We start from the raw sequence: 25,370 nt of genomic DNA, 5'->3' as shown, positions 1-25,370 counted from the left end.
ATAGGAGGAAATTGTAAATCCAAGGAAAAACTATAGATTTCCTCCCTAGGCAGAAATAATCTAGGTTCTAACTTTTAAATAAGATATCATTATTTATTGTTTATGAAATATTAGCATATTTAATTCATATCATCTTCCCTTATCCACTCCCTTTTGTTTTTAAAAACGTATAATTGGAAGTGAAGCCTCTTCTGTATTTCTGCTATTGTTTTCATAGCAAATATTTGGTCATTTGTCAGCCTCTGTACCTGTAATTTATAGCAGTATCAAAAATTGTTGTATAGGTGTTCTACTTTTGTCTTTTTTTTTTTTTTTAAGATGTTATTTTTAGGTAATCTCTGCATCCAGTGTGCTCCACCAAGCCAGCCAGGTGCCCCCCCCCCTTTCTTTTTTGTGTCTTTAATTATGGAGTTAAGGTGCTTAGCTTTTTTAAAAAATTCAAATACAGAAATGTGGCTTAGATTTAGAGATGACCACTGTTAATTGGTCTCTGACACTTTGTCTGACCTCCTTTGTGCATACATGCAGTTTTTAAAAAGTTTGAACATACCTTATGGACACCATACTCAGTTTAAGCTTTTACCCCAGGGTATATTGTATCACCACATAAACAGCTCCCCCTCATTTTTTTAACAACCACATAGCCTTCTACAATACTCCACTAAAAGTTAATAGTTTTTGTTGATTACAAATAATGCTAATGCATACACTCTTCTACAGAAATCCTGGCATACTTGTATGTGTATTTATATCTATAGGGCACATTACATACAAGATAGACACTTGAGGGTCCGACCATTGATTCAGCATCTTAAAGTAGTAAAACAGAGTTGTAACAAAAGACTACCTTCAAATCAAAGTGAATCATTGAGAACTGGAGGCTTTATGCAGTTTACCTAATTCTTTCTTATCCTATATAAGACTCTTCTCCTGAAAAGGTATGGCCCAAAACCGGTATTCCTTTTTTTAATGATGTGATTGTGTATCTGGGTCTTGGATAATTATCTTCCCCTTTTTTTCCCTCCTAAATTTATTGACAGTTTCTTTGTCCCTTCAGAGGGATGGAGACAGCATCAAAGATTGCTTAAGTTATAAGAGCTGTTAGGAAGTATCTAGCTTTTTCATTTTTAAAATGAAGAAAGTAGCCCAGATGCACAGGATCACCCTAGCTGCCACTGTCTCACCGTTGGTTCACACTATTCTTCAAATCAATGTGGATGTGACTGTGACTTGTAGTTCAAGAATTTGGCTTTTAAATTTCTGCTACAGCTTACTAGCTGGATGCCAGAGGCTTTATATATATGGCAGTGAACTCTTAATAAGATTTGTTACTGTTAACTGTATGGCTTTAAGCAAATCTTCTGCCCCTTAATTTCCTCATCTGTAAACGAGAAAAAATGATGCAGAGATGTATTTCTTGTGTGCAAAGAGGGCTTCAGCAACAGCAAACAGTATGTATGTCCTATTAACTTCACATGAGCCTCATGTATTTTTAAAGATTGTTCTACTGGCTTTGCTTTAAATAATAAAAAGGAAAATTTAAAGGAGAAAATCCATTTCCAAATCCCTATACCATAGGATCACATTCTGCTGAACATACTTTCAGGGACTGCCTGTTGGAGATGTGTAGGCATCTCTCTCTTCTCTGAACCAAATATGGAGACCTTCAGTAATTATTGCCTCTCTTCTTTAAATTAGTAAATTCATTGTGCAAAGATTAGCATCTTTCCTAGGGTGATCACTCCTCAATTGAAAATTTTTGGCTTACTGATCTGTTGAGTAATTGAAACTCACTAAAAATAAATATTTAATAATGTTATAAATAATATGTTTTAATACGTAACAGCAAAATTAAGAATTTCTCAGAAATTTTTTCTAGTAGAAAAGTTGACCAGCTTTTTCTTGACCAACTCAAGCCATCTTTCAAATGTATGAAGTTGTGAACTAAAAATCCAGAATAGGTACATAACAGAATCCAGAAAAGGTACATAACAGTCACTACAGAGTTCATCTTTATGTGGGTTTTGGGCTCCCCAAAGTGAACAGCTAAGTCTGATAAAATATCAGACTTTACTGCAACTTTAGTTAACCCTTAAGCCAGCAGTTCTCAAACCTTCTGTCTTCAGGACCCCTTTACACTCTTAAAAATTACTGAAGATCCCAGAGTGCTTTTGTTTATGTGGTGTATCAATGTTTATATCATTAGAAATGAAAACAAACATTTAAAATGCGCACTTAAAGATAACGGTATTAAACCCATTGCACACTAACAAATAATCATTTTTCATGAAGAATGATGACTCTTCCAAAACAAAAACATGTTAGTGAGAAGAATGTTTTATGCATTTTTGTAAATATTTTCTAAATATCTTAGGATATTTAGAAATAGTTCCTATTTCTGCTTCTTCCTTCAGTCTCATGGGATCTTACATGTTTTATAATCCTTGGAGTACCCCACTGGACCCTCATGAGAGACAGTATTATCAGAATAGTTTTGATTCAGAGAATCCCAGGGTTCTTGGGCCCCACTTTGAAAACCATTGCTTTACAGATACTAGCTTTCGGTATTTATGTATCTCTTGCTTTTTGCCACAAGCTGTATGAAACACCTCAAAGGGAACAATAATACAAATACAAGTATTTAGAATTGAGAGTCAGGGAAATTACATATTACAATATAATAGGAAGGTTTAATTAAATATTGTCTAGCTAATTTCTGTTAGTCTAAAATCACGTAGCTATTAGCAATAGAATACAAATGAAGTTCATCTGTGTTTATGTATTATATTGTTAAATAAACATTCTTTAAAAGCAGCATCTTTCCTCCATGGCTTTTTTTTCTTTTTAAAGAAATGTGACTGAGGCACCTGGCTCACTCAGTTCAGTAGAGCACGGGACTCTTGATCTTGGGGTCATAAGTTCAAGCCCCATGTTGGGTGTGGAGATTGCTTAAATAAATAAAATGATAAACTTTAAAGGAAAAAAAAAAAAAGGGAAATGTGACCGGAGACAAAGATAAAGTGACTCTTTATTCAGTAAATAGCGTATGTGACACACAATCCAGGTACTTGTTGCTTACGGTACATCTTAGGGGTAAAGCCTCATTTTCGGCAGTTGGTGAAAATACTTAGAAGCTCTTTGCTTCCATATTGCCTTTTAACTACTTCTGGAATATTAAGTGCTCGTGTGACAGAACTGTCACCCCCAGTGAAATAGTCCCAGTCAAGCACATTTCTCTGTTCGTTTTTCTAATTAATGTGTAAAAATATTTTGATAGTCTTTTCCAAATAAGGAGAACTTGGTGTTAGACTTCTGACTACCAGAGTGACATGTTTGTACTGGTTAATTGCTCTTCTTTCATGTGTGATTATTTTTTTGTAGCGGACTGGAAATACCGGCATGCAGGATTAATGGCCTTATCTGCCATTGGCGAAGGATGCCACCAGCAAATGGAAGGAATTTTAAACGAGATAGTAAATTTTGTTTTGCTTTTTCTCCAGGATCCTGTAAGTACCAGTAAATATCTGACGCATACTTATGACTGTAGTTTCTCATGGGAACCCATTGCCTTTACTTACACAAAGTTACCCATTCCAGCATCCAAGAGTAAGGTACGCAGCCTGTAATGCTGTGGGACAGATGGCTACAGATTTTGCACCTGGTTTCCAGAAGAAGTTTCATGAGAAGGTAAGTGACAATGCCCCAAACACTCAAATCAAGACTTTAAGAAGAGGGTTGGCATTTTCTGTGTATGCTTCGAAATGTGGCATTTCGAAATGGGTGCTTACCTACTTGCATTTCACAGGTGATCGCAGCTCTGCTGCAGACCATGGAAGACCAAGGCAACCAGCGAGTACAGGCCCACGCCGCTGCCGCGCTTATTAACTTCACTGAGGACTGTCCCAAGTCACTACTTATCCCATATTTAGACAATCTAGTGAAACATCTGCATTCCATCATGGTACTTAAACTTCAAGAGGTAAGTTTCTAGGTCTTTCAGCTCCTTATCTAGAGATTAACATAGGTGAATTTGATGGGTAAGACCTGGAGAAAGAGAAACTTTTCAGCATGGCCATATAGAATAGAAAGTTAAGTTCAGCTATTTGAAGTAGAATAATTCAGTCTTGACAAGAGAATAGGCCGATATTGGAATTGGGGAAGAAGAGAGAGCCTAAAGGTTAGGTAAAATCAGTATTTGAATTGCCTTGGAAACAAGGCAGTTATTTTGAATTCTGATTTATGTAAATTTGGAAGAACCATTTTTTTCTTAACTGCGGCAAGAAATCATGGTAATGTGATTGTCGGAAATTAGCACAGTAGCATTGTGAGGCATAAACAAAAAGGGAGAAGATTTACCTCAAGACTGTCAGAAGATTATTGCTCAGAGAGCTCGGGAGGAAATTGGTGGAAGATGACTCTAAAAGGCATTTCTCGGGAAGCAGTAACAGTTTCTGCTGGTTTGAATTTAAAAAGATGAAGAAGTAGTGAAAAATGTTGACCATTCTTCTCACCTGGATGACAGAAGTAGAGAGATGAGAAAAAATTTCCTTTTTGCTTTAAATATGTTGGATTTCAAACAAGGCCCGGCTGTCCAAATAGAAGGTTTATAGTTACAGCTTAAATAAGCGGTGCAACCTAAAAACGATTGAACGATGTTTAATACAGCACTGTGTGAGAAAGAGGCTGCAGGAGAGAGGCAAAGATTTAGGCTCGGTTTGTTGTCAAATACCATGAAAATAAATTGCTATAAAACTGACAGGAATAAAAAGGACAAATAAAAGCCTTTTTTTAGGTATTACATTTAACAGTCATAAAGTTACTGTCAAGTTGCTGTAAAAGTAGCCTAACATTAGAAACTCATTTCTTTGGGGTTTTTTGTTTGTTTGTTTGTTTTCATTTTTTGTTTTGTCTTCTTTTTTTTTTTTTTTTAAGATTTTTATTTATTTGACAGAGATCACAGGTAGACAGAGATGCAGGCAAAGAGAGAGAGGAGGAAGCAGGCTCCCTGCTGAGCAGAGAGCCCGATGCGGGGCTCAATCCCAGGACCCTGAGATCATGACCCAAGCTGAAGGCAGAGGCTTTAACCCACTGAGCCACTCAGGCGCCCCTGTTTTTGTTTTTTAAGATTTATTTATTTATTTGAGATTGGGGAGGGGCAGGAGAGAAAAATCTCAAGCAGACTCCCTGCTGAGCACAGAGCCCAACGCTGGGCTTGATCCCAGTACTCTGAGATCTCTATCTAAGCCGGAATCAGGAGTCAGTTGCTCAATCAACTGAGCCATCCAGATGCCCCTGGAATCTTAATTCTTCTACATTAATTCATTGTGAACCAGTGACAGTTTGCCTAACCCTGTTCTCAAGGAGAACAAGGTGGAAGACAAAATTCAGTGTCTCAGAAGGCAAAGAAAAGGGGTTCGAGACAGGACCGGTATTCAGAGTCAGAGGACAACAGACTGAGAACATGGTAAAGGAACATGAGTTAATCTGAAGACAAAGAAGCAGACCCAAATTGAAAGCTCACGAGTTGGTTAGTCAGGCGTGATGGACCAAACGTGACTTTACAAGTAGGTTTGGGTAGAGGGTTGAAGAGTAAAGAGAGTTTCTATTGCATCCCCTTACCCCAGATGGGCGACAGGTCAGATTTTTAAAGGCTGAAAGAAGGAATTGCTAAAATGGGATGGGAAGAGGATAAGGTATGTGGGCAAAAGTTGTACTAAGAGAGGATAGCCAAGAAAAAACGGCCTTGATCTGAGATCAGAGGTAGGGTCGGGAACTGAAATGTGGAGCAGATGCAGAAGAAGGGGCAGTGGAAGTGGTACCCCGAGTTGAAGACCTCTGCGGAGAGTGGCTAAAGTTGCTAAGGGGAATGAAAAAATCTGGAGTACTCACTGGGTCAGGTATTCATATGAATCCACAGGAATTATAAAATAGTATTACTGGTCACAGCATGAGCCCAGCTGCAAGTACCCACTGCTCGTCACCGGCCAGGTCAGAGAACACCGCAGGTCTTCATTGCAGAAGGAGGGCGTGCTCATCAGTCTCAGCAGACGGTGAAACTGTTCGTGAGGGAGCCCTGGCACCCGTGGTGCTGTTAAGGGGGACCTTATAGGGACAGTCAGATTAGAAGAAAAAGGGAATTCTCTCCACAGCTGGTAGGACAGCACCAAGTACACAGTAAGTGGTGGGAGTAAATGAGGAAAAAGGACAGAGAAAGACTGGCATTAAGCTGGGGATACAAAAATTGGAAGAGGAATTGGATTTGTGGTCGAGCATGAGCTGCTCTGAGATAAAGCAGACAGGAGAAGCGAGCGCTTTGTTAAATGTTGCTAGCTGCCACTCTCGGTAGTTCCGTGGGGATCCTTCCGTTTGCTCTGGAACCCACAGTCTTCACTCTGGCTGCTGGAGGGTGGTCTCAGCTTACTGGCAGAGAAGCATTTGAGAGCTCGCAGCAGGTGTTTCCACCAGTTTCTCATTTCCATGACTTGTCTTTTGTGTTTTCCTTCTAGTTGATTCAGAAAGGCACCAAGTTAGTGTTGGAACAAGTTGTGACATCTATTGCATCAGTTGCAGATACCGCAGAGGAAAAATTTGTCCCCTACTATGATTTATTTATGCCATCACTAAAGCATATTGTCGAGAACGCAGTTCAGAAGGAACTCAGACTTCTCAGAGGAAAAACTATTGAGTGCATCAGCCTCATTGGTCTGGCTGTTGGGAAGGAAAAAGTAAGTGATTTTTCAAAGGTTGAATTTACTGTATGTAATTCAGCTGTGGAGGCATTGAGGGTTCTAGAGGGCTTTTCCTTCTGATAAACAGTTTTCTGATTGCTTGATTTTTTTTTTTTTCCCATCGTCTTACTCTCCTATCACTGCTACTTTGTATATAAGTTCATTTTATCAGTGTTAATACTAAGGTTTAATCTTAATTCAGTTACGCTCTTGAAACCTACTCCTTTTCTTAGCCCGTGTACAGTCTGTCTCCTAGGAGGCATGTGGAGTTCAAGATCCATATGTGTAGTTTCACCAGTTTCAGCATGTACTTGGAAACATTCCACTTGCTTTCTTACTAATCCAAAAGCATCAGGTGTCCTAAGAGAGAAATCCTATATGCATATAGCTTTTCAGAAAATAATTACCAAGGACCATGCCCCAGTGTATTCCGCCCCAACCCCCGGCATCTCAGAGTTGTCAGAGCTGATCCAAAGGACGTCTGACCCCTCAGGTTCCAATTCTCAGAACTATCAACATTCGAACCTCTCTGGTGGGTTTTCCAAAACCAGCATCAGCTTTAACTTACCTTATGAACTGTTTTCTGTGGGATACTGAGAACCTAACCAATAATTTATGTTCCATACTCTGTCTGGTTTTCAAAACTGTCTTTGAAACACTGCCTGTTTATACAATGGAGATTGCCAGAACTACACAGAGTTAGATGAAAATCATATGGTTCTAAGGAGCAATCCAAAATTTTCTTTCTGGATTGGGATCTTTTTACTGCTGGAAATACATAAACTGTTGACCAAAACTTGATGTCATTGGAGATACCTCTGTACTGCAGTTCACATTGACCTTCCTGGAGAATACATTATTCTAGAAAGAGCACTAAGTCTGCAATATATAGATGAGAATTTTTCTGTGTAACTTTAGTCTGAGGGGTTGTGACCCATGTGGGAAATGTAATAGATTTTTCTTTTGGAAAGTTATGTTGTTACACAAGAAACAAAACTGGGTAGCAATAAGCACCTCTCTGATCTGGGAGCCACAAGTAACACTGGTGTTGATTTTCCTACTTCCTTCTAGTTCATGCAAGATGCATCAGATGTGATGCAGCTCTTACTGAAGACCCAGACAGACTTCAGTGACATGGAAGATGATGACCCTCAGGTAACGCAGCTTGCTCACATTGGCCTTGATCCATTTAGGAGTTGTGGCTAGTGCAGGGTTAATGAACTCAAAAAATAATGAGTAAAAATAAAAGGCATCATTGCGCTCCTTGAGAGAACCCCTGGTTTCAGAGACATTCTTCACTGGCTTCCCTTTACTTCCCTGCCACCTTTTGCTCAGTCTCAGTTATTAATAAATAAACAAATAATAAATAGTTGCTGCCCCCCTCTCTTCTGACTCTCAGTTGATTTTTGGTGCTCTTCGGGTTTTGTCCCAGGCCCCTTGTCTCCTGAGCAGTGTCCTCTACACCGTGGCTTCAGTTTTCCTCTGTATGCTGTGACTTCCAGGTCTTTCTCTGAACTCAGGGTTCATTTATCCAACAGCTTACAAGACAGCCCCGTTGGGTTGTCTTCCAGTCCTCTCAGTGCCACCTAACTTCCCTCCCCAGTCAAAAAAGAAATACAGAAACCTAACAAACTTAGCACATGCTCTGCTTTTTTCTTTCTGCCTGTGAACAAACATTCGTTTCACTTAGGACTCACCCCCCAGCCCCACTCAGCCTGAGCCCTGCTCATACTGCACGTCTGGTATAAGTCATGACAGTGGGTTCTTACGACCCTGTGCTGTAAATCACAAGTGTGTGTGTCGTAATCCTGGTAATATTCACAGTACCTAACAAATCATTGCTACCTAATAAATAATTACCACACTACCTGATAAATAAATACCCACACTACCTAATAAATAATTGCTGAATTACATTTTGATTCTATACAGCCACACTATAATTGTTTCCCATAAACTTAAAATTTGTCTTGTTTTGTTTTAGAGTAGGAATGGGGAGTATTTGTGTGAACACACATGGGGTAGATATATTGGGGAGTGAAAAAAATCACTTCCGGGTTACCAGGATGATGAATTAAAAACTGGGAATCTCTGTAGGTAATTTGCGGGTGATGAAGACTATGTAAGTACAGTAGCAGAAGAGGTGTCTTCAACATGCCTAGCCATTTAGAAAATTAAAACAGCTATGAGAAAGGGATGCTTTGTTTCTTGGGTGTAAATAAATGTTTAACAAATGGAATGCTAGGCAGTAGGGATACAGTCAGATAAAATAGGTTCCTGCCTTCAAAAACTCAGTGCCATACCTTAACCTGTTATAGTTAAGTGGGTTTTATTTATGTAGTCCAGATGCTATTAGAGAAAAACTAAATATTGCTTCTTGAAAGTAACAAACAATAAGACCCGGTCCTGGTCTTTCTTACCTCATATGCTGTCTGTATCCAAGGGTAAAGGTTCACAATGATTTTGTTATTTCTGAATGTTTTAAGTATGTGACCTCAGAAAATGCACTTACCTCTTAAAGAGGGCTGAGTGTAAAATAAAACATTGTTTCTATGAAATAGGGAAATGTCTTTCTTTGTGATGTCTTTATACCCATTGTTTTAAAATCAGTTCTAATTTTTTCTCCCCAGATCTCTTACATGATCTCAGCATGGGCCAGAATGTGCAAAATTCTTGGAAAAGAATTTCAGCAGTACCTTCCAGTGGTTATGGGGCCTTTAATGAAGACCGCTTCAATTAAGCCTGAAGTAGCCCTTTTAGACAGTAGGTGTCTTCACAAAGACATAGGAGTTGTAAAATTCTTCTCCGTGATTATTTTTAACATAAATTTGTTTTCTTCCTGTTAATAGCACAAGACATGGAGAATATGAGTGATGATGATGGTTGGGAGTTTGTGAACCTTGGGGATCAGCAAAGTTTTGGTATTAAAACTGCAGGATTGGAAGAGAAGTCTACTGCTTGTCAGATGCTGGTGAGTGCGTCCACTGTTACCAAACTTAAGTAGACAGTCTCCCATAACACCTGCGTACACATTTCAGAGTTCTTTTCAAAGAGCAGGAACATACTCTTTAAAATGTAGAAACCTTGTGACCCATTTACTTTTGAATAAAGAAATCCTGTAGGTGCGGTGCCTGGGGGGCTCAGTCAGCTAAGCCACCTACTCCTGCTTTGGGCTCAGGTCATGATCTCAAGGCCCTGGGGTCTCTATGCTCAGCGGGCCGAGTATTCTCTCCCTCTGCCTCTCCTCTTGCTCATCCTCTCCCTCTTTCTAAAATAAATAAATCTTTAAAAAAAGAAATCATGTAGGTAAACTTCATTATCGGTGCTGTTTCTAACAACAGCAAAACATAAGCAGCTCGAATGCTTGTTACTAGGAAGATAATAATAACGTACCCTAGAACATTACACAGCTGATACAAAGCTACGTGGGGGCAAGGACTTTTGTCTGTTTTGTGCTTAGCGTATAGTAGAGATGGCCAAAGAACATTTTTTTTGAATGAATGAACAGAAATGTGCTCGGGATACTGAAAATTGTATGGTTTCACTTGTTTAAAAAAAAAAAATACATAAACATGCTAGGGACATCAGAAAGTTTGCAGTGATTATCTCTTGTGGTATTATGGGGTCTTGTGTGTAAGTTCTCTTTGAGTTGTTTTTTTCCCCTTCATGAGCTTGTGTTATAGACAGAGACAATAAATTTTTTTTTTAAGATTTTATTTATTTATTTGACAGAGATCACAAGTAGGCAGAGAGGCAGGCAGAGAGAGAGGAGGAAGCAGGCTCCCCGCCGTGCAGAGAGCCCGACATGGGGCTCGATCCCAGGACCCTGGGATTGGGATCATGACCCAAGTTGAAGGCAGAGGCTTCAACCCACTGAGCCACCCAGGTGCCCCAACAATTTATTTTTAAAAGAATTTTAAAATTATGGTTTTGGATAATAAATTAAGCAATTAAATAAGCCTAAATAAAAGTTAATTGCTTACATTTTATTGTGTACTAATAAAGGACTGTTGTTGTGTTTTCTAATTCATTAAACTTGTATTTCCTAAACTTAGCTTATGAGTACTTACTATATTTTATGAACATTTAATGTCCATAATTTATGAACATCTTGGATTTTTGTGGTATCTCTCAAGCAGAGAGCAGTTACAAATGTCACATCTCTAAACAAAATTATCAGATCTTTTAATGTAGTGGAAGAAAGTAAAGAAACAATTATTTTTAAAACAGCACTGTTTGGGGCACCTGGGTGGCTTAGTCATTTGGGCATCCAGCTCTTGGTTTCAGCTCAGGACAGGGTCTGAGGGGTGAGAGGGAGCTGCATGAGACTCTGCCCTGGGCGTGGAGCCTGCGTGGGATTCTCTCTCTCCCGCTCTCAGCCACCCCACTCCTCCACCCCACAGTCCCTGGGAACAGGTGCTCTGTCTCTGAATAAGTAAGTAAGCAGACAGCACTGTTTTTCTGTTTCGGTGCCGAAATTATTTCTTTTTTAAGAATGATTATTTGAGAGAGAAACTACTCAAGCAGACTCCCCACTGAGCACTGATCCCAAAGTGGGGGTGATGAGCTGGAACCAGGAGCTGGAAGCTCAACTGAATGAGCTGCCCAGGCGCCCTGAAATAATTATTTTAAAAAATACAAAATAACATAAGCCAGTTGGCAGATTTACAAAGTAAATGATATGCCACGATTACAGTTTAGAGTGAGAGGATGAGTGTGGAGGAGAGGCAAAGGGAGACGGAGAGAGAATCGTGAACGAACTCAACACTTAGCTCGTAGTCCGACACAGGGATCTATCTCAGGACCCTGAGATCAAGAGTCAGACTCTCGGCCGACTGAGCCACCCAGTCACCCCTATATCTTTTTTTTTTTTCCCCCAAGATTTTTAAAATTTATTTGAGAGAGAGCACTCGCACCCACACAGACAGGGGGAGGGGCAGCGGAAGAGGGAGAAGCAGACTCCCTACCCAGCAGGGAGCCCAGTGTGGGGCTCAGTCCCAGGACCCTGAGATCTTGACCTGAGCTGAAAGCAGTGACTTAACCAGCTGAGCCTCCCAGGTGCCCCTTATCTTTTTAAATTATTTTTCCTTACTTGATACATTTTGTTTGAAGTTTCTCACAGTGCTGAAACTTATGCAGAATTCTCCCATGCACAAGAACTAAAACGAGTGGTGTTTGAACCTTTGAAGGACAGTGTATACTGCAGTCACACCATGGCCCTTGCGCATTTTACAGTTCTTTTTTACATTTATATTTGTGTTTTCCAAATACCCTTCACAGTCCTGCATGCCACTTTTCTTTTTTCTTAAGATATTGTTCATTTATTTATTTGAGAGCGAGAGTGAGAGAGCAGGGGAAGGGGAAGAGGGCCTCTTGGTGGGACTCCACACTGAACACAGAGCCTGACACGGGGCCTGATTTCAGGATCCTGAGATCTTGACCAGAGCTGAAATGGGGCGTGGGACACTTAACGAACTGAGCCACCCAGGCACCCGCTGCGTGCAGCTCTGAATACATCTCTAGTCCGGATTCAGCATTCTGTGGTCCTTATGATTCTGCTATTTAATAAGCATTAATACTTAAAAACTAACATGGATCTTGATTTCTTTTCCAATATTTTGTTTGCAGGTTTGCTATGCTAAAGAGTTGAAGGAAGGCTTTGTGGAATATACTGAACAGGTTGTCAAACTGATGGTCCCTCTACTGAAATTTTATTTCCACGATGATATCCTACAATTTTTGAACGCATAACTTTTCTAGTATTAGTTCAGTTGTAGCTTGTTCAAGTATTAGACTTTGTGTTAACTGCAGCCTACGTCACTGTTTGCACTAACTGTAGATAAACTTCGTTTTTTGCATGTGCTTTAGTTTCATGGTTTTTGCTTGGGCCAAAAGCATGAAAAAGGAAATGTTAGGTCTTAACTTCTAGTTGACAGCTTTTTCTATGAACCTCTGACAGGTTTTAAGGATTGATATTTTATAAGCAAATGTTTGTGGTTATATATATAATTGCTACTTTTCTCAAATATCTTGGGGTGATGTTAAGAAACTTAAGACCTTTCTTAATAGGTTAGAGACTCAGAATTTTGTGTGGTTTTACATTGGGGAGAAACATTTGATAAATCTGCATGTTAAATCTTTTCTTTCCAATGTGATAATAATAATTCATACATATAGAAACATTTTTATGGCCTTTACACACACACACACACACACACACACATTTCATAGATGGATTTTTAAAAAAGGACAGCCCAACAGTGTTTGAGTCCAGACCCAAACTGAGACTCGCCTGACTCTAGGTTCCCTTTGTTGTCGTCCTTCATGCAGTCCCGTCCTTTACAAATGGCAGCTTTTGCCCAACAGACACTTAACATGATGCCGGAGGACAAAAAAGTCTTTTAAGAGGAAGTCTCCGAACCTTCTTTTACAAATGATATTAGATAGGGAGGGGCAATTAATCTTCGCTGAAAACTGAAAAGGCTCTGACAGGAGGAGATCCTCATTCGTTTTCCCAGGAGAATCATAGCTTTGGTTGCTTTTATTAGAAACCAATTTGCCTAAAGTTTTGGGATAGGAACATCTCGAGATAGGCTCTAAGGATCCCAGATCCTTCCACATCTGAGACTCATTGCTGCTGTATTGTAGATGACGGAAAAGATGGGCGATAAGTCATACGGGTAGGGAGATGTCTGGTTTGTACACATGTTCAGCTCCTGGGAAGCAGTCTGGGATAAACAGGTTACCTGGTGCTCAGTGAGCACTTTAATGTTTACATAAGCAAAGGGATTGAGCCATCTTTTGAGGATAGCAATTACAATAAGTGTATCTAAGAATAGTGATTATGTTTCCTTAACAACAAAACGTGTTCGAGTGGCAGCAGCAGAATCCATGCCTCTTCTCCTGGAATGTGCGAGAGTTCGTGGCCCTGAGTATCTCACTCAGATGTGGCATTTTATGTGCGATGCTCTAATCAAGGCCATTGGCACAGAACCAGATTCAGATGTCCTCTCAGAAATAATGCATTCTTTTGCAAAGGTAAGTATTTTTCTTTTAAAAACACATATAAGGTGTGTTTTCATTTATTAGTCTAGCTAAATAAATAAAATTGAATCTTTTTGTGCTATCACAGATTATTTTATTTACTGAAAATGTTTAATCCTCTTTTTTAGTTTAACGCTTTTTGTTTTGTGTTTTTTTGTTTTGTGTTTTTTTTCTTCAGAGTAGCTGCTCTTATAGTCTAGTCTTGCTTAGTTTCTACCCTCATTTACCTAATAATCCAGCTGCAGAATCTTGGCTCACTTCCAGCCCACACCTACTTGGTCCTATTCTCTGCTGTTCCCACTGCCTGTGTCTTTGGGCCGAGATAGCCTTACTTGGTCTGTTCCAGAAGTGTCTGTCCTTTCTCTCCCTCTCAGTTCATGCTGCTTTTCTCAAACATGAACTTGCTTGTTACTTGTCACTTCCCTTCTTGTATTTCTTGGTCAGTTCCATGGCCTGCTTCACACTTCATTTTGAAAGTTTTCATCATCTTTATTTGTCCCCATTTACCCTCCTGCAGTTTGAATTGACTTCTTTTTCCAAAGAATGCATGCTGCTGGGCCTTTGCGTATATCTTCCACCACCACCCCCCCCCCTCCCCGAAGCTGTAGTGCCTGCCCTCCCAGCACACGCTTGCCCTTTTTCTCGAGCTGGGTCTGTGCAGAGTCTGAGTGCTGATTGAGCTCCGCAGAGGCTGGGTGTTCTGCTCCACCTTTGAGACCTCAGCACCTAGCAGTAATGCCTGACATTTAATTAAGACCTGCTCAGCATATGCTTCATATAAAAACATTGTTTAAGTTTTTTTCTTTGAAGTACTGTCATTGTAACACACACATACCATGCATTTTCTACTCAGTCAGTCATTAGTCTTCCAGGGTACTGGCTTAGTGAATTTTTCTCATGCTCCCATGTGATTCTTTTTCTTCTTCCTCTTTTTTTTTTTTTTTTAAGATTTTATTTATTGGACAGACAGTGAGAAAGGGAACCACAAGCAGGAGGAGTGGGAGACGAAGAAGCAGGCTTCCCGCTGAGCAGGGGGCCCAATGTGGGGTTCAGTCCCAGCACCCTGGGATCATGACCTGAGCCAAAGGCAGATGCCTAACAACTGAGCCACCCAGGCACCCCTTTCCATGTGTGATTCTTAGTGGAATTTAACTAGTGACTCTAAAACCCTTCAATCCCATGGCTTGCTTTCTTGACCCAATTCCATTGTAGTGCATTGAAGTCATGGGAGATGGATGCCTTAATAATGAACATTTTGAAGAATTGGGAGGAATATTGAAAGCTAAACTCGAAGAGCATTTTAAAAATCAAGAACTGCGGCAAGGTAAGTTTTCCATGCTTTTATTTCTGAATGTGATCCTTGACCATTTTGGCAACATTTACAAAGACATTTATTTGGGTGTGTTTTAGTTAAAAGACAAGATGAAGACTACGATGAGCAGGTGGAAGAGTCACTGCAAGATGAGGTAAATCACTCCCTTCGGAACCTAATTTCTATGATCGTTTGCATCTGGACGATTTTAAATGCTTAAGTTTCTGATTCATCTGACTTGTCATTCTGATGGTAATTATCAGTAATTTTTAGCAGAAGACTCTGACATGTGTTGCACTTACTAATTTAGAGAAGAAGTAACTGAAGTTAGCTGATTGTGGTTGGGACGCTGGGGGAAGGTCTTGCGGCCGTACCTTGCACAGAGCAATGCTCGATGTTCCCCGGCTATTTCTTTTATGTACCCCTGAACAACTTTTTATTTGGTGCTTTTAGCACTTTAAAGATTAGAGTGAGCTCAGATCAGCTGTTGAATGACTATCTAAGCCACACCCTGTTGACGGTCTAGGGCTGAAGGCTCGATCTTTCTGTGACATCAGTTGTTTTTCTCCCGGACCACAGAATACAGATTTTATCACAGATAACACACAGAGTGGTTGACGTAAGTCAGTCGTCTTTAGCTTGTTGGCCAGTTCTCTCCTCATCCAGTCACTTGATGCCGTGAAATCTACTTGCGCTGTGTGTTCAGGGCCCAGAGTGCGGCCTGTAGCCATCCTGGTAGACCAGTCAGCCCCTTGCTGTGCAGGGGCCTCACATGCTGACAGCCGCAGCTTGTGAGTAACTGAACCCACGTCTCGCCAGCCTACTCCCGGGTTAGAAACATTCTTGCAGAAAACAAAAAGTACTGAAGTAAAAAACACTCTCAGAACTTTGAAACTTAAGTCCATTTCAAGAAAACTCTTTGGAATAAGCATAGTACTTGCCCACACCTTCTCTTTCTGGGCGGGTAGGAGACGCCACCCCCAGTCAACAGTGTAAGCGCAGGCTGCAGACTCCTGCTGTGCCCTTAAGAAAATGATGACAAATTGAGTTTTCTACACATCTTAAATTTTTAAAAATAAATGTAACTGTCATAGTGGAGATAACTTTTTAATGCATATGGATGTTGTGTGTGTTTTTGTTTTTAGGATGATAATGATGTTTATATTCTGACCAAAGTGTCAGACATTTTACACTCAATATTCAGTAGCTACAAGGAAAAGGTGTTACCGTGGTTTGAACAGCTGCTTCCGTTAATTGTCAACCTAATTGTAAGTGTTGCCTCTCTCTGATAGTTATTTTAGATAGTTGCCTGGGATGTTTTCAGTTCAGCTTTTGAAAACACACTTTTAGGTTAAAATGGATCTTAGAAATCCTAGAGAGCTTCCAGAGTACATCTTTAGTTTTGTCAAGTTTATTGCATTGCCCTTGATACTTTCTCATTTAATACATGTCTAAGGTTTGCTAATGAGGTTCTCCGTAGTTCAGTTAAATTACAGTGCATTCCAGGGACCTACAAATGACTTTTCATTATTTGAGGTTATGTGTGCCCTGCTAAATTAATAAAATTATTACTTATTTTGGTGGACCCTAGAGGATGCAGTTAAAATCCTTGTTACGTACAACCAGCCTTATGTATTCAGTTTTTTAAATATGCATGAAAAGCAATCAGTAGAAGTTTGCCTTGCTTTGGCTTTTACTTTCGCTTTGTATTTAGTAGTGCAGCACGTTTTTTAAAAAGTTGAGGTACATGTGACTTAGCCTGTTGAGTGGGTACATAAAGTTAAAACCTGTCCGCAGCTTTTCTTGTTTTTTTGTTTTTGTTTTAAAGATTTTATTTATTTATTTGTCAAAGAGAGAGCAAGAGTGAGTGAGTGAGCACAAGGCGGGGGAGCAGCAGGGAGAGGGAGAAGCAGGCTCCCCGCTGAGCAGAGAGCCCAGTGTGGGACTCGATCCCAGGATGCTGGGATCATGACCTGAGCCGAAGGCAGATGCTTAACCAACTGAGCCACCCAGGTGTCCCTTTCTTGTTGTTTCTTAAAGACAGCATTATCATTATCTTTTTTATGAAGCAAATGTACATAAGTTGCTGCTGCTGCTGCTGCTGGTTCTTCCTGGTATGTGCTAATGTGAGGTTGTGAAATTCTATAGAAAAATTTCCTAGAGTCTTTTAAACTTGTAGTTCATTAAATCTCTGTTGTAAGTTGAAGATTGTTATTCACAAGAAGTGATTATTACTGTGTTGTATTTCATTGCCTGTATCAGGAATATCCGTGTAAGCTGATAGTCAATAGTGTTTGGGGTTTTTTTGTTTTTGTTTTTGTTTTGTTTACATTTTTTTACATACTCCGGTATTCAAAGCTTAAAAGATTCTCTCTTTTATAGTGTCCACATAGACCATGGCCAGACAGACAATGGGGATTGTGCATCTTTGATGATGTCATAGAACACTGTAGTCCAGCCTCATTTAAATATGCAGAATATTTCTTAAGGCCGATGCTCCAATATGTGTGTGACAACAGCCCGGAAGTCAGGCAAGCAGCTGCATATGGCTTGGGAGTCATGGCACAGTATGGTGGAGATAACTACCGTCCTTTTTGTACAGGTACGTTTGTTTGTTTCCAGGCACTCTGTTAATCACTTCTTAGTTCTCTTCCACGCCCCCAAACATTATATTGCATTTTTGCTGTATTCTCCTTCCCTTTCTCAAACTTGTCACCTTTGGTGCATACAAATTGCCCTCTTTGTTCTAGAAATGGAAACGAAGTCTGAGTGGAGTCTGAGCCTCTCCACCACGTCCTCCAGAGCACAGTTCATTTCAGGTTTGGGGTTTACGCCCCAGCTGTAGGAGAGGACTTTTTTATTTTTAATTTTTTTTAAGATTCTATCGATTTGAGAGAGTGAGAGCACACATGAGCCAGGGTGGGGACAGAGGGAGAAGGAGAAGCAGACTCTGCACTGAGCACAGAGCCCGATGAGGGGGCTTGATCCCAGGACCCTGAGATCATGATCTCTGCCGAAGTCAGACACTTAACTCACTGAGCCACCCAGGCGCCCCGAGCATAGGACTTTCCAGACATACTGGGATCCCTGTAGGGGTAGCACAGGAATATAGCTGGAGGCTTTTTAAAGCTGAAGTAAGTGGTCGGGAGTGTAAATCTGGAGGCTCCTGACCTTGACCTCGTAGGGTCTCCTTCAGTAGAGTGAGTGCTGGTGCTCCAGGTTGGGGGCAGCCTGCCTTTCCTCACTGGGTCTGGTTCTGTCGCCAAAATGACACAGTATGCCTTACACCTTACTGATTCTTCACTGTAATCGATAATGGGGCCATAGATTAAAAAAAATATTGGATGAACTGTGAGGTTTTAACTGACCTCCTTGCAATTGCCTATTTTAGAAGCACTTCCACTGCTGGTAAGAGTTATTCAGTCTGCTGATTCTAAGACCAAAGAAAATGTCAATGCTACAGAAAACTGCATCTCAGCAGTAGGGAAAATTATGAAGTTCAAGCCTGACTGTGTGAATGTTGAAGAAGTGCTGCCACACTGGTTGTCCTGGCTTCCACTACATGAAGATAAAGAAGAAGCTGTTCAGACTTTTAATTATTTGTGTGATTTGATTGAAAGGTAAGAAAAAGGACAAATTAGACCGTATTTTCTTCCTCTTTTTATAGTGTTTCCTGTGCATAGCCCTCAGATGTATAGGTTTCTAATAATGTTGTCTTATAAACCATGTTAATCCATATCACAGTTAATGCTGCCTTACAGTTAGATCTAATTTTGACTCTTTATGGAATTAAATTCAGCAGTTGAGGCATTGTAGAATATAATGTTATAAGAAGATTCCCTTTTAGTATTGTCACCCTCCCCATTTATCTGGGGTTTTTTGTTTATTTGGTTTTAGATTTTTATTTTTTAAGATATTTATTTGACAGAGCACAAGCAGGGGGAGAAGTGGGCTCCCTGCTCAGCAAGGAGCCCAATGCGGGACTTAATCCCAGGACCCTGAGATCGTGACCTGAGCCAGAGGCAGATGCCACCTGGGCACCCTGCTTTAGATTTTTTTTAAATTTCAGCTTTACTAAGGTGTAATTGACATATATCACATACTAGTGGAATGAGATTGAAGAATGTTGATAGGGCCATTATTTGACCCTCTAAAATTCTGGTATTTGGCAGGGGAGGGAATTCAAGAATCAGTGGTGTAAGGAAAGTATTCCGAACCAGAAATCAAGATCTGGCCCCAGGCTCTGGCATTATTGATGCTATTTTGTGTTCATGAGTGTATCTAAGAATTGCAGCAACCTGGAAGCCATGGAAGCTATCACATCCAGGGCGTGTTCTTTGGTGTCTGTCTTCCAAATTTTTTTTTTTTTTAAGATTTCATTTATTTATTCGACAGAGAGAGAGATCATAAGTAGGCAGAGAGGCAGGCAGGCCGGGGGGAGGGGGAAGCAGGCTCCCTGCTGAGCCGAGAACCCGATGTGGGGCTCGATCCCAGGACCCTGGGATCATGACCGAGCCGAAGGCAGAGGCTTTAACCCACTGAGCCACCCAGGCGCCCCTGTCTTTTAAATATTTATCAGATATAGGCTCTGTTGCTGTTAACTACTGCTTTTATTCATGAATAACTCTAAGGACTACAACCACTCCTTTCTTAGAAGTTGTAGAAATAGGCCAGTGGGCATAGTCCTTCATGCCTTTTTCAGTTCTTGTTCACACAAATGCTGTGTTTGAGTGTCCCACGGAGAACTGTCATTAGGGGATGTGATAGCCATCCTGGATACTGTACACTCCTTATCTGCTCCTGCCTCTGAAGCCACCAGTTCTCCGTTATGCTCTTGGATCCTCTCCCTTGGAAATGACTATTCTGAAAGTCTCTTAATGAAAGGCTAGAATTCTAGTTAAATTCACTATGATGTTTCTTTCCATTAAACTCGCGTAAAGTTTATTTCCCAACATACTCTTGAAATGCCCCTAAATCCTTTTAAACTTCAAATTTATTTGGAAACCATTTTGCCACATACAAATAAAAATAGTGTTAAGAAACTGTTATTCTTAGTAATCTTTTTTTCCTTAACTAAGTCACAAATTATTTATAAAGCACTTCGAACATTCTATTCCTTGCCCCTTAAAACAAATCTAAGAAATGAGCCAAGTATTTTTCCTCATTTACATGGCAAGACACTAAAGAGCTAATAAATAAAATCAACTGCGTTTCCTCCCACTGAATATGACTTTAGTGAATGCATAATCAGAACAAAATTGTGTAACAAAATTCTATGTTGGAGGAAGGATGTAGGAAAGTATGAGTGCTTGAGTGATTTCTCCTTATAATTTTCATTTTTAATGGCTTTCTTCTCTTTGGGCAGTAATCACCCCATCGTTCTTGGCCCAAACAATACCAATCTGCCCAAAATATTCAGTATAATTGCAGAAGGAGAAATGCATGAAGCAATTAAACATGAAGATCCTTGTGCCAAACGTCTGGCTAATGTAGTTCGTCAAGTACAGGTAAGCTGTTTTGCTAAAATTGTGGAAGGGGCAATAATACAGTTTTTGAGAGGTGTCTTGGTTTTGGTGTGGGGGCTTTTTTTTTTCCTTTCTTCTGTATTAGAAATAGGTACCCAGTTTCTTTTTTTTTTTTCTTTTTTTAAGATTTTATTTATTTATTTGACAGACAGAGATCACAGGTAGGCAGAGAGAGGAGGAAGCAGGCTCCCCACTGGGCAGAGAGCCCGATGTGGGGCTCGATCCCAGGACCCTGAGACCATGACCTGAGCCGAAGGCAGAGGCTTTAACCCACTGAGCCACCCAGGCGCCGCCCCCCCCAATTTCATTTTTATATTCTCTCATCTTCAAGGCTCAAATTAATTAATATATGGTCTGTGTGTTCTTACTTTTTTTGTTAGCACTAAAACATTTGTCCTAAACCTGAGACATTTTGAATCTTCCGGTTGGTGCTTAGCACATACTCATGTAGGGTTTTTTTTGCATTGTCTGAAGAAAAAAAGGATGAGATTTGAATAGTAAGTAAGCTGTCATCTACCAAAGTCTTTTAAATGATTTGTGCTCCCCAAATTCTTACCTGTTGTTTACTTGACTGTGTCCTCTACCAAGTATAGGTTTATCAGATCAGACTAAATGAAGAAAACTTCGTGTAAATGAACTTTAAAGATATGAACAGATTTCTTGCTTTTATAAGGATACTCATGAAACTACTCTACCTTGAAAGAAAGTATTTGGCATTATTACAGTCTACCTAATGATGGTTAGTACAGTGCTTCTAAATGACCGTTTCACTGAATCTAAATTTCTGAAACTGTTTTTTCCTAGACTTCTGGAGGATTGTGGACCGAGTGCATAGCACAGCTCAGTCCCGAGCAGCAGGCAGCCATACAGGAGCTCCTGAACTCTGCTTGAAGGGCCTTAATATCACCACCAGAAAACTAACTCCAAATAAACGTTTACCCTTTTGTTTAGGTTTCTTTGTTTTGTTTTTGAGCAAAGAGAGCGGTAGAGTTGTGTTGTGTAGGCCCTTCCTCTACAAGGCCACACCAGCGGCAAGAGAAGCACTGGGTTTCAGAGTGGTGTTTGAACGGGTTCTGGTACCACAGAAGAGGTTCCCCGTAAGCCCTACAGTAGCACTGAAGAGTATTTTTCTACTGGTATAAACCACCCGTGTGAACGTGAAAGGGAAGTGAAATTAAGTTCTCATTAGACAAAGGAAATTTAAGACAAAACAGCTTTAAGATCAGTTAATCAGCGTAGATGTCTGTTAAAAACAATTTGCTATACACCTAGTGTTAATTTTATTAATTGGGAGTGTGAGTCTCTTTGTAGGGTAGAAGGAAGCCTTCTACCCAACAAACTAGTAGATCTAAAAATTGAAAAAGGAAAAAAAAAAGCTGGAGACAAAAACAAGCATGAAGATGTCATATTTGATGTCACTTTCAGTTTTTTCCCAAAAGGCTTATGCAGTGACTCAATTTGGAAAGCTTTTCAGCTTCCAGCCCTTGAATGTGAAGTGTCGTTGGCATGTCTGGCAGTAGTCTCTCATTCACTCCTCAATAAACAACATTGAAATACAAAAGAAGTTTGTGTAAAAATTCAGTACTGTCTGGCTTTGATTCATTTAATGTTCTTAATACAAGAGTAAGCTAATATTTTTTTTAGAGTAGTAACTGTGGCTTTGAATGTTTTCTTTTTTCCCCTAATATTTTCCTTGTGCAGTTGGAACATTAATTAAAGCATCTAGTTTTTACCATCTTCTACTTTAATTTAAACTAAGTTATATGCCTATTCCTTCACAAGCGGTATCTTTTAAGGTTTGCAAATTTCAGCCAATAGTTTTTTAAAATTAGGATTGTCCTGGTAGATAAAAAAAAGATTCGGCTCAGTATTTTCACTGCAAATTGTAATTGATAACGGAGCCACACACAACTTTCAAACTTTTAATTTTATGATAAATATTATGCCTAAAATGATTTACTGGTAAATTCAGTTAAATGTGTGAATTTTTTTTCTTTATGTGTTAACCTCATACCAGTAAATGACTTGCTGTAGTTTCTTTCGGTAATTTTTCTAAGGGATCTTAACCAGATTTCTGTTGAAACTTCAGTGTTAACATTTTTATAGTTTGTACTAAATTTAACCGTGATAAAAAGAAATGAATTTTATGCATAGATCAGAATTTAAAATTAAAGATTTTTTCTTTAAGCTATTTGCATTACTTTATTAAAACAAAATCTGAAATGGAATAGAAAGAATGAATCATCTTAGATGGTTCACTTGGTAGCAGCTACCCTTCAAATCTATTTTCAGTTTTCAGCACAGCATCGGTAGCCCAGCAGCTTCGGTCTCTGGCAGACAGCAGACTTGACCAGCGCAGGCATTGCTTTCCGCGGGCGCCTCCGCGCCTGCTAGCTGGTGTGTCTGGAGCTCTTCCATACCTTGTGTTCCTGTGGGAGTAGAACGTGTCAAGACAACTCCTTTGTGCTTTCTGACATAGAATAGTGTGAAAAGCCAGTTCATGTACTGATGCCAATCGCAGATTCACTTTTGTTTTTAATATAAATTATTACTACACTTGAAAGAAAGCATGTTAAAAATGTGGCACACTTTTATTAACTTCAGACGGACGTGTGGTCACAGGATAGCCACGCGTTTTCGGAGAATCTCGTGTGTGTGGAGCTCCGTTCTAAGCCCGTTCAGGTCCGACTCTTCGTAGCTTCTGGTTAAGCATTAATGGAGCAGTCAGAAGACGGACACGTGAAGAGTCGCTAAGATCCCCGAAGGAAGTAAAGGGGTGCAAATCCACCTTCTGGAGAGATGCTAGAGAAACAGGTCATTGACACTGAATCCAGTCTGTTGGGGAAGGTTGGTGTTCAAGGCTGTTAATGTGATCCTGCAATCCAGGGCTCATAGCTCACTGTAATCTGTTCATGAACTAACAGTGCTTTGGAATTTTCCGGGGAAACATTTTTAATACCTCATTTTGTCTACACAAGATGGAAGTTCATGTTTTTTCCTTTTGTACCAAATTGAGTTGCCTAGTGGCCTTGTATGTCCACCAGTAATGATATATTTATGAATCCAAGCTATTTCTGGGAGGAAATAATGTGTGTGGCTCTTACATTTTCTGGGTATTTTGTAACAAAGGATTAAGTTACGTGCACAAGTGTTAGAAATTTGTAGCAGAACTCATTTGGAGTATTTTTTTAATGCTGTAAATTTAAAGAAAAGTAAATTGTCTTAAAGCTAATTTGGCATTTCTGTAATGGGAAGGCGACGTTATCATGACTCTGGAGTTGTAGTTTGACTAACAGAACCATCACTAAATACATAAGCAAATAAACATTCTTGATGCACCTGGTCTCGTAATAAATAAGGGGGGTGCATATTTACAGTGGTGGGAGCATTACAGTTTTATGATCTAGTCTTGTATGATTTCCTATTAAGCAGTTGGAAAGACTTAAGGGGCTAGCTAAATATTTTACTTAGTATGGCTTCATTCTCTGAAGTACCAAACAATCTTTTGGCTCTTGTCTTGTTCCATAGAAACCACCTCGCACCTTATCCCTCTTACTTCGAACTCTTGAACTTCTGAAGCACAGGGGCAGGGGTAACTCGAAGACCATCCTGGACTAGACTTGCCCCCCCTTTTTTTACACAGCTCTAGAAGCCTGACATTTACTAGACAGTATTTGACCTTGTTTTACATACTACTTTTATTTGAATATGACACTTAAATTATAGCTCAATTTTTACTTTATAAAAAAAGGAATCCAAAAGGAGTGCAATGTGTATGGTTTTTGTGCGAAACACCACAAAAAGTTTTTTTAAAGATCGGTGCTGCTGATGGGGGGTAGCAGCAGTCCGAGGAGGAGACCCCCTCCCTCCTCCTGATCCTCCCCCTGCTCGTGCTCTCGTGGGTGCTCTCTCGAATAAATTTTTTAAAAATCTTAATAAAAAGTTTTTTCAAATTTATTATTAAAGATTTTAAGAAAAATGAAACATACAATTTTTAGTGTTCTTGAGTTGGGTCACCATTTATAATAAATAAGACCAGAAGCTCACATTGTAGCTGGGGGTTTTTTGGTTGGTTTGTTGGGGTTTGGTTTTTTGTGTTTTTTTTAAGATTTTATTTGATGGAACGCAAGCAGGGGGAGTGGGAGAGGGAGACACAGGCTTCTCCCTCGCCCTCTGTTGCTCCCCCTGCTTGTACTCTATGTCAGATCTTTTAAAAAATGAGTAGAGAGTGAATATAGCAACACTAACGTGGAGACATGACAATGGATTGAAATTACAGCCGTTTCTTTGAAGAGCAATGACTCCTGAGTGACAGGAAGGATTCTGAGGTTCCATGAAGACCGCATGTGAAGATACTAAGAGAGGCTTTCTGGTTTCGCAATGGAGATCACCCTCTGCTCCCCTCCCGAAATGGAAGCCTCAGGGTCTGTCACCAGAGACAGTGTGAAGCCCTGCTTCGGCCTTTAGGGACCCCGATCATTCCAAAGCCGCTTGCTTTCCTAATGCAGAGGTCAGTTCCCAGGAGTCCTTCCCGGAGGCCTGCAAGGCCGGGGGCTGGCCAGTGGGGTCTGGTTCCATCTTGCCATCTGACTCCAGTCCACAGCCCCCCAGAGCCCTGCCTCCACAAGCTCCCAACTGGCCCCACAGGCTTCCTGCTGTTTGGAAAACTGCTTAGATGTGCCAGTCGGGGGCTGTTTCTCTTCAGCCCCATTCCACGTTGGTGTACTAGACCACTGGTTTCTTGCCTGGGCCTGTTTTCTT

General features: G+C 40.2%; 1 protein-coding gene across 1 annotated transcript in view; it reads left to right on the top strand.

Moving 5' to 3' along the window:
• The window catches only part of IPO5 (importin 5), a 60,306-nt gene extending 36,512 nt beyond the window's left edge, over positions 1-23,794 (top strand). Inside the window, exons 14-29 of the mRNA XM_032314524.1 lie at positions 3,382-3,506; positions 3,598-3,687; positions 3,806-3,979; positions 6,507-6,725; positions 7,800-7,883; positions 9,359-9,491; positions 9,578-9,699; positions 12,357-12,453; positions 13,594-13,766; positions 14,985-15,096; positions 15,183-15,238; positions 16,230-16,352; positions 17,467-17,686; positions 18,476-18,704; positions 20,450-20,591; positions 21,414-23,794. Of these exons, the coding sequence (XP_032170415.1) occupies positions 3,382-3,506; positions 3,598-3,687; positions 3,806-3,979; positions 6,507-6,725; positions 7,800-7,883; positions 9,359-9,491; positions 9,578-9,699; positions 12,357-12,453; positions 13,594-13,766; positions 14,985-15,096; positions 15,183-15,238; positions 16,230-16,352; positions 17,467-17,686; positions 18,476-18,704; positions 20,450-20,591; positions 21,414-21,500 (2,186 nt within the window). The 3' untranslated portion in view covers positions 21,501-23,794. The remainder of the gene's footprint in view (positions 1-3,381; positions 3,507-3,597; positions 3,688-3,805; positions 3,980-6,506; positions 6,726-7,799; positions 7,884-9,358; positions 9,492-9,577; positions 9,700-12,356; positions 12,454-13,593; positions 13,767-14,984; positions 15,097-15,182; positions 15,239-16,229; positions 16,353-17,466; positions 17,687-18,475; positions 18,705-20,449; positions 20,592-21,413) is intronic.
• The last annotated feature ends 1,576 nt before the right edge of the window (positions 23,795-25,370 follow it).

This window comes from Mustela erminea, chromosome 15 (genome assembly GCF_009829155.1).
Source record: "Mustela erminea isolate mMusErm1 chromosome 15, mMusErm1.Pri, whole genome shotgun sequence".
Lineage (NCBI taxonomy): Eukaryota > Metazoa > Chordata > Mammalia > Carnivora > Mustelidae > Mustela > Mustela erminea.
Note: the sequence above shows the minus strand (reverse complement) of the source record. Positions and strands in the feature narration are given on the sequence as shown.